The sequence below is a fragment of the Cavia porcellus genome, unplaced genomic scaffold (assembly GCF_034190915.1).
Source record: "Cavia porcellus strain 051 isolate PalLab524CR breed Dunkin Hartley unplaced genomic scaffold, mCavPor4.1 scaffold_23, whole genome shotgun sequence".
Taxonomy (NCBI): domain Eukaryota; kingdom Metazoa; phylum Chordata; class Mammalia; order Rodentia; family Caviidae; genus Cavia; species Cavia porcellus.
In genome coordinates, this window is record NW_026947506.1 from 15,958,597 (window position 1) to 15,968,387 (window position 9,791).

General features: G+C 40.5%; 1 protein-coding gene and 1 pseudogene across 1 annotated transcript; one reads left to right on the plus strand and one right to left on the minus strand.

Moving 5' to 3' along the window:
- Positions 1-1,168: 1,168 nt before the first annotated feature.
- On the minus strand, positions 1,169-2,257 carry LOC100731838 (speckle-type POZ protein-like). The gene has a single exon (XM_063233537.1). It carries the CDS (start codon positions 2,255-2,257, stop codon positions 1,169-1,171), a length of 1,089 nt encoding a protein of 362 aa, XP_063089607.1.
- Positions 2,258-5,434: 3,177 nt separating this feature from the next.
- LOC100722816 (macrophage migration inhibitory factor-like) lies at positions 5,435-5,781 on the plus strand (annotated as a pseudogene).
- Positions 5,782-9,791: the final 4,010 nt, after the last annotated feature.

A 9,791-nucleotide genomic window follows, 5' to 3' on the forward strand; every position in this document is an offset into this window, starting at 1 on the left:
TTATTTCACTGTTCACTTTTAAACACAACTGGGGCCATACTCTCACGTGTCCTTATATGTCACTGAGTTTAAAACCCTCACAGTGGTTCCAAAGCAACACCAATAGTGATTTTTGTTAAAGATAAAATACTCAGAACACTCACCTACCAGATAAAATCTCCAAATAATTCTTTATTTCTCCATGCCTCACTTTTAAGATAGGAAAACAGTGTATACTCTGTTCTTGCAAGCAGTAACTGTTAACAGTGTGAGGACTCTCTTAAATCTTGTACAATGAGAAGGCATGTTTACCAGCATGTTTGTATTAGTATAGTTGGAAGGACTAAAATTTGCTTAGCTGAACATGCATTCTTGTGCAATGCACAAACTGACCCTGTAATCATTTTTTTCTTTTCTTTTTTCTTAATATTCAGCAATTTCCCCTCCTTTTGCTCCAGGAACCTGATTGCTCTGATTCTTCAGAGGTAGGCAGTTCCATGCACTCTCACTCCTGGCATGTGCAGTCTACTGCTTAGAATGCATGCCAGGATCTCTCACTCATGGCCAAGGGAGCAAAGAGATGCATCACAGGCAATTCCTTTGGTGTAAATGTCCAAGTCCTGGATATTTTTCTTCTCCCATTCCCTAAATTGCTTAGTGCCAACTTAAATCTGGGATGTCCAGTCCAACGGGACGCCTCGAGTTACCTGGCCACCCTCAAACTTTCCAGATTTTAATTCTGTGGTGTATAAAGAAGAAAAGCATTCAAACAACTGTGTAAAGTAAGATTAAATTTTATTTACAGAAAAAAATACCAGAGGAGGAGGCCATTGTCCTACCATCTAAGGGCAGCTCTAAACAATGGGTGTGTCTGTTTATCTGATGAACGCTTTGATTTTACTTTGAGATCAACATTGCAGCAATCATGGTGCACCATATTGTAAAAGTCAGGTTTGCAATTGCTTCTAAGTTACACTATAAGGACTTTGTAAAAGTTACTCTTATAAATTCTAAAGGTCCTGTCTCCTTGTTATGAAAATTGAAAAGCGGTACTATCTATCCTTAGAGAAGCACAATTCATTGTTTCCTTGTAGAAGTGTGCAAGCTCCAAAGATTGTCCTCTCTATGAAAGGTTCAGTGGCAACCACTGTCACCACTGTTTTGGGAAAATAAACAGACAGGTGGGATCTTAGGACAGCCTAACACGCTTGTATGGGGGCCCCAGGACAGCACAATGGATGTAAGCCAGAGACTGGTAGGCTTCAGCCACCAAGTGAGGGTGTGACACCACCATGGATTTCCACTTGTCAGTCCTCAGGATTTCAGAAATGTGCGAGTTGATGAAATCCAGCGCACAAACTTTCAACTGATAGGCACTATGCATGTCAGCCAAGATGAGGATTTCCAAAACATTCACCACAGAGAGGTTGCAACAGAGGTGTTTCTCACACATGAGCTTCAGGCGCTCCAGGCCATACCTGTCTGCAGCTGCCAGCAGATCAGGTGCCATTCGGTCGAGTTTTGGTGCCTTTCCAGTGTACATGAAGAACATTATTTCCTTGAAAACTTCAGGCTCCATATCACTGATTTCAACTTGACTGTTTTTGCTCTCCTGCATTTCATGTACAAACATGGCCCTGAAAACTGGAGAGCGAGCCGCTAAGATGGCTTTATGAGCCTGGAATTCTTGGCCACCCACACACAAGCAACAGTCTGCCAGCAGGGAATTCTTCCATAGCTCTCCTAGATCACTTGCTAACCAACCTTCACAAGCCTTCACCATATGCTTATTATTTTGGCTAAAACTGTCAGTGGAGTCTAGTGACACATTCACCTCACAAAAGAGGGTCAGCTTGTCATCAGGGAGTAGTCCATTGGTTGGATCTAAAAGAAAATCTCTAAGGATGAATTTTCTGATTCCCAGTTTTGTCCCTGTATCAAATCTACGAACTTCTTTACTCGACAGACCTTTAGCTTTGTGTCCTTTATCATTCACAATGTAAAATGTGAATTTTGCCCAAGCTTCTCTCATTGGGCAGCTGATCAGTGCGAGACACAGGGACAGGTATTCTTTGCTTTCTTCATTGATCCCTTTTGGATACACTCGTAAGCGCCATTTCAGTTCACCATTTTCTTCAGGTGAAAAGGTTGAACTTTCAATGGCACTACCTATTTCCTTTAGGGAAAAGCTAAAGTTACTGATGGTCCATAGGTAGGAGCATTTCACTACTTCAATCTCTGTGGTGTACTGGTTCTCAGCTACTGGCCCTTTCGACATTTCTTGAACTCCTGACATCAATCAAGTGAAATGAAAGCCAGGTTTTCCAAGTGATAGGACAAAGATCCCTTTTTTCAGCAGACGGTAGAAATGTTACTCCAGTCAGCAGATCCAAGACAAGCAGGGAGATATGGCAGTCACAAAGTTGAGAGCCTAAAACGTAGATTTAAAAAACTAATTAGTGAAAGTTACTTTTACCAAGATTTTCTAATTAATTAGTCACTACTCTGTAGTGTCTTGATTACTGTAAGAAATAGCTCACAGAAGAAATACCCTTTTAAAAATTTTTGTAGTGATATATGTGTGTAATTTTAACACTTAGATGCCTAAAATCACAAAGCATGGAGCGGAGCTGGAACTCCACAGCAAAACTGAGTCCTATATGCATCAGATACTGTATTTAAAAATGTGCTTTTTGGTTACATTCTATGACAAAGTGCATTTTGTTTTTTAGATTTTTACTACTGGAAATTGAGTCAAGAGACTTCTCTTTGAGTTACATGTCTTGTCCTTGTATTTATTTTGGGGTGGAGATTTGGTCTAATTAACTCACTACACTTCCATATTAGGGGTGAATTTTCCAGTGTCCTCCTACTTAAGTACCCAAACATTCTGGGATTACAGAAGTGCATTAGCATGCCTGTATGGCCAACTCTTTCTCTAACAACACATTCCCACCACTATTAGCATTCTGAAGCAGTCCAAGGATTTGACACCTTAAGCACAATGTACTTCAAAGAAACTGTGCTCTCAGAGGTAAGTGTTATATGGGCCTGATTAAACACCTTTCTTCATCTCCACATTCAGCCTATGCACTGCATTGTACTTCACACAGAATTTTGAATTTGATGGGTTAAAATCCTTGCTGAGGATGAGACAGAAAATGTTGTCTACCTTTCTCCATTATCCCTGCTCTGGCCATAGGAGGCTGCGATGTGGCCAGCACATGTCTATGCCACTCCCTTGCTCTCCTTTTCTCTCTCTTGCATCCCAATTGACTGAGACAATACTCTTCAGTATCCTCCTGGGTTATCAAACCACCATTATATTCTCCTACATAAGAGCAGCCAGGCTAATCTGGGTAATTTCCACACTCCATCCACTTTGGTTGATACAGTTGCAACTGAGAACAAATAGAGCACCTGGAAACAATCAAAGTCACCCAGCGAGGGAACTGGGTTCCTTATTCTCATAAGCAGTATGCACATAAAGTGTTCTAGAGGATTCCCTCATTTGAGCCCTTTGCCTAGCTGACACAGGCCTGTCACCACCATGGAAGACCAGCAGCTGAAAAACAATTGAGCCTAAGGGAAGAGAAGCTTGCCCATGAAAAGGGAAAAATGTTTTTCAGGAGAATGACAGAAAACTGTCCTTCATGACATGATGCCAATCTTGGAGCTACCCACTGTATTAATGCCGAGGGTTGTCCAATAGTATCCATGTTGTTTTCTAACAGAAATGCTGTGAAGATGAAATAAAATGAAATAGTGCTGCTCCTACAAGGGCTCATTGATTATTAGTTTTTTCTAATACAATTTAATTCTGGGATACTATTTCATAGACCCCTATGTACACAGATTAAAATATCCCTCCCTCTGCCAGGCAGTGCTCTCTAGATAAACAGATTTAGTGCAAAGTAAACAAATCTGCAAGACGTTCCAAGACTGACTTACAGATCCTGCATGCAGAGTCACATATGAGAGAGATGAAAAGGTTGTTGGCAGGCTGGAGACACAAAGAACCCAGTTGAAATGCTGGAGATGTGCTGAGTTGTATGTGAGTTCTTCTCAAACTGCTGTGACCCTTCATTCTTGATGCTCCTTTTATGCCACTTATATGAGAATCCACCCTAGGGTGGGTATTCCTTTGCTATTCAAATCCAATTGAAGTAAGCATGCTTAACTCACATTAAAAGATTAAATTAATGCTTAACACCACCAGCCTTTTGTCTCCTTACCGAAAAAATATTTCTTTTTTATTTATCATGTATTTCTTTATTTGAAATTCGAAAGTGTTTTGCTTATATTTCAAGCAAGCCTTATACTTTCCATTATCCTACTGCTTGAGGCTGTTGTGTCCTGGGATTGTAAAGAAGGCCACTATGCCTTTTTCTTCTATTTCCTAATTTCTAAAGAGGTAGGGCTAGTTTCTGAAATTTGAGTATTCAAGAATCAACAGCACCGGGGTGTGGTGGTACACTCCTCTAATCCCAGCACTCCAGACACTGAGGTAGGAGGATCACTGCTATTTTAAAACCAGTGTGAACAACATAGACCCTGTCTCAGAGTAATCAAACTGCAGGAAGGACTGAATGAAGCAAGAAAGATTTCTGATAACCTTGAAAGGAATAAAACTGCCATACCATCACAAAAACTCAGAAATTCTCCCAAGAAAAATGTGAGAATAACAGGCAACACTGCAGGAAGCTTTGTGAATTGGAAGTCCCAAGTAAGAGCAAAAGGAATTGAGTACTCTGAACACTCAATTCTGGTGGCTAAAACATGCTGGTAGGAAGAAATTCCCATTTGGAAGAAACTTCTGGAGAAGATTTTGAGCTGGTCAGGAACAGAAAGCACCAAGGGATCAGAATTCACAGTCTAAATAAAGAAGAAATGCTATGAAATAAACCAAAGGATGTACTGTAGGGTGAGTCTAGTTCGTCTTGTTCTACTTTGCCTCTAGTAGAGTAATAATTATGTGAGGGACTGGGTATGTGGGATATCACGGTTAGCTTACATTCTTGTACATGTGTGAAGACTTGGGACCATTTATACACACACACACACACACACAGATATTCAAACACTTCATTTCTACTGAACAAGATAAAGCAAGTAGATCATACACTTCAATGTAATGCAGTGTTATTATGATGATAAACAAGAGTGTGAAATAGAAATAAGTCACTGCGAATTGGAGGCACACCAAAGTTACACATATGGAGATAAAAAGTATATTTTTAATAACGTACCTTAAATATGTAGTAGTATATCAGCTAGAAAAATCGCTAAGCATAATTTTGAAAATATCACAGTAACTACTTAAAGATCCAGAAAACTTAACAATTTCTAAGTACTTTAAGAATACTATCGCAGCAGTCATGTAGTTCAGGTTCCTGCAGAGGGGCCGGGTGTGCAGTCTTGCTCCTCTCCCCTTGTCCAGCGTCTTTCACCCAACATGCCTATGTTCATCTTGAATATCAACATGCCCCGCAGTCCGTGTCTGAGAGGTTCCTCTCCAAACTCACGAAGCAGCTTGAGCAGGCCACCGGCAAGCCCACCCAGTACATCACAGTGCATGTGCTCCCAGACCAGCTCATGACCTTCACGGGCTCATGGAAGCCCTGCTTGTTCTGCAGCCCGCACAGCATCGGCAAGATAGGTTAAGTGCGGAATTGCTCCTACAGCAAGCTGCTGTGTGGTTTGTTGTCCTAATGCCTGCACATCAGTCGCAATAGGGTTTATATCAACCATTGTGACATGAAAGCTGTCAATGTGGGCTGGAACAGCTCCACCTTCGCTTGAGGCCATTTCTGCCTGAATTCACCTACACCAATCACTCCAGAGTCCCACAGTGATTTGTAACCCTCTTTCCCAAGGGACACCCCAGCCATTTCAAGACAAATAAATGGTTTGTTGACCAAAAAGAAAAGAATATCATCCTTTCAAGCTGCTTTTATTTTGGAGAGGAAAGTGTTGGGGATTTAATTGTGGCCTTTCATGCCAATTTAGACTGTTTAGTTTGAAACAAATTCTTGCTAAGTTTTGGGGTTTCTTAGGCTTAATCAGATTTTTTAGCAAACCCATTTCAGTCTGCCAGGGTGCTGAGATACTTAGGTACATCTAAATAGAAGTTATAAAATGAATAACATCCACACAGCATTTTTACCTGCCATTGCCACTTCAAGTACCTTTGGAGTGACTGGTCATACAACTCGTGTGCCAGTTAATCCACATCGTCAATTTGATGAGATTAAGAGTCTCCTGTCTTGGGGATTATACTCCTCAGTGGATTCTTCCTTGGATGTTCATAGCTGAATGTGCTTTTAAGAGTTGGGGAACCATGAAGCTGAGTTGTTGTGGCTGTGCCTGGAGTGGGGGAGAATCTCTTGCTGCTGTTCATCTTTTCTTCTTTCTTTGTTGCCATGAAAAGAACAAACTTGATCTACCAGGAAGTTTTCCACAATGTTTCTGTCTTGGAGCCATCCAAACTCTGAGGATACAAACCCAATTACAACTCTCCTACTTTAGGTTATATGTGTCCAGTATGTTTGTCTCAACAAGGGAAATGCTCAGCAATTTGTACACCTGCCTGAACTTATTGCAGATTGCCATGCTGTGGTTATGGTTTGGATTCTTTTTATTTTTTTATTTTTGTACCAGAGATCAAATTGATAAGTTTCATTTTCAGGGAACATGGTTCATAGTGTAGTAGTGATAAAGTAATGTAACTTTAAGAGGTAGAACCTTCTAGAAGTTAATGAAAATATTAGAGCACTACAATCAGAGATAGAGAAAGTCTGGCTGACTCAGAGGAGCAGATGAAGCTGAAAATGGATCACATGTGGTGCCAAAGAAATGATAGTATGAAGAACAGTGACTTACTGAGTCAAGTCACAGGGATAACTGCTCTAATCTCAAGATCACTGGGTGCCTGAGACAAATGATGTGAATAAGTTCATAGATGGAGAGGTTTCATATGATACTGAGTCTCCCAACAGTATTTATAAATGTGCTGCATCCCATGGAATTTGGCTTCTTCCTGTTCCTTCTCTCTCCCTCCAGTTTTCTCCTCCATCAAGAAAGAGGGCTCCAAATGGTCTCAGGTTTCTGTACTGTGACTCTTGTCCTTTTTCCCCATGCTCACAACATTTGTATTCTAAAAGTTGAAAGTTGCAACTCACAGGCCTGTTGAGCTGGCTATTGTGGTTTCCTCCTGCAATCCCAGCACTGGGGGAGAGGCTGAGTTGGGGGAATTCTTGTGAGTTCAAAACCAGCCTGGGCTACAAAGTGAGCTCAAGGCCAGTCTGAACTGCATAGCTCTTCTCAAAAATGACAAAAACAAGCAACTCACAGGTGTGGGTCACATTTCATGAGATTAGATTAGTCTCCACAAGAATGAGTCATCATTCTTCAGCCTAACCCAGGCCATGAATAATTCAGTCACATTAACTATTTATATACCACCTATATTACTAAGTTTCCTACGGTGAACCTCTCAAGGAATGTCCAGATAACTGGCTCCCAGTTGCTTAGGGGTGAGGGGGAGAAAATTTGATGTTTGTTTCTCAGCCTGCATTCTGGCAGGCTCACAGCTGATCATGGTAGGTGGAGGGGTTGCTTGGATTCCCAATGCTCCCAGCATGGCACAGGTTCCAGTAAATGCCAGTTGAACTCAGTATAGTTACTACTTCCAAACATTGGGTCCAAGACATGAACTGGGTGAGGAGGAGATCTAAGACTTCTGAGCAAGCAACATATATGTTTTCTTTCTCTAGACTTTAGGTCTAGAGATATACTGTGTCAATATTCATGGTTTGTACCTGTCCAAAATCCATTTCCCTTGTTCCTCACACAGTTTGCTCAGAAGTTTACCCAGAAGAGCAATCTTTCCTTCTCAGCCCACCTATTTCTCATAGAGCCTTGACTGTACTCCCTTCATATTACCTCCCTGCAACTGGCATTCACCCACATGTGCTCCTGAGGGAAACCCTAAAGGTTGACTGATTAGAATCTCTTACCTGCTTTTCTCATTACCACAGGAAACATAAATACAGTGTGGCCTACTCAGCACAGCAGCGTGCAGTTATTCCTATCCCCAATCCAGGGCTCCCATCTTCTGTCAGAGTGGAGGAAGATGATAGGCCAGAGAACTCCCCATAAGGACCACCATGTGAATCATGTTCCCCTATGTATATGGAGAAAAAGTCGAAAAAAAAATAAAAACCGGCTTCCAGAAATTCCTCACAGGGTAGACAATGGACCCATAGCCCAGTAAGTTCTCTATCAGAGATGTCATCAACAAATCTTCCTCATGTTCTCAATGATTCTTCACTCCCCGTAGATCAGACCCTATAACTTCAAGTCTAGTGCACCTTATTTACTTCAAGAAAATCAACATTTTAATATCATATTATAGATATACAAAAAAAAGCAAATGGAATATCAGAAATTCATCTTGTTTCCTGTAGTCTCTTCTCATTATGTAAGCATAAATTTGTGACCTCCCCAAACTAACTCTAAGTTTTTCTTTTGGGAAAAGGCTACCACAGTGGAAATGTCTTACTGAAAAGAAATTGAAATTAAACCTAAAATATTCTAAAATGAATAGTATGTTTTGTGTCTGAATATTCCTCCAAAATCTCATGCAGTCATGAAAGCAGGCTTCTAGATTTTGTGAATGACTCATGGTCCAAAGCTGGGATTTTAGGTGTGAGTGCTAGACCCAATTAGGTGTGACCTCCAAGCAAAATATGGAACAAGTAGAGTATTCTTTCTGTGCTCCACTCATTTAGCTCTTGTTTTTTTTTTTTTGTTTTCTGCTGCCATGAAATGTTGCTCTTTGCCTTGTACTATGCTACCTTGGAGTCAGTTGAATACAGAGTGAAATGTCCACAAAATGAGATATAATAAACTTTTCCTTCTTTGACTTTAGATATTGGATGTCTTGTCTCATCTATGGGAGAAAATAAACAAGACTACTTTTGGTATCAGAAGAGTTGGTTTCTTGCTATGGATATACCTGAACATGCAGTTCAAAAGCCTTTGGGAATATCAGCGCAAATCGCTTAGACTGTTCTATGTGAGAGATTTCTTTTTTAAAACTTTGATTTTCACAAGACAGGGTCTTGCCTTGTAGTGCCAGCTGTATGCAGACAGTTAGCAATTCTCCTGCCTCCATTTTCTCAGGGCTGAGATTACAGGCATACACCACCACACCCAGCAGAAAGGAGATTTCATAGATTACCTATCCCTTCCAGTGATCAATAATGTCATGTAATTGACTGATATACTATAAATCTTAGTAAATATATTTCTAAAGTATTATTTTAATCTGTTAGGCTCTCTACTTCACAACTCCTATGTCATCCTCCTTGTGCCAGATTTCCTGATTGAAAGAAAATTTGTACCAACAGGTGAAGAGAGAAATTTTTTGTTCTGTCACTTGGGAAACTTAGTTTCACTTTCACCCTGACTGGTGATGTCAAGTGTTCCAGATGCTCCAGCCCCAGAAAAAATGTTGAATGCACCAGAAACTGACTGGCACTGCACCACAAAATTTAAAATAATGAAATTGTTCTACCTATGGACCATCTGTAACTTTAGTTTTGCCTAAAGGAAATGGACAAATACATTCAAACTCCAACCTTTTCATCTGAAGCAAATGATAAACTAAAATGTTGCTTATGAGTATACCCACAAGGGATTGATGAAGAAAGCAAAGATTACCTGTCACTATACCTGATATTGCTCAGATGTTCAAAGAGGGAATTTCATGCAAAATTCATCTTTTACATTCTGAATGCCAAAGGAGA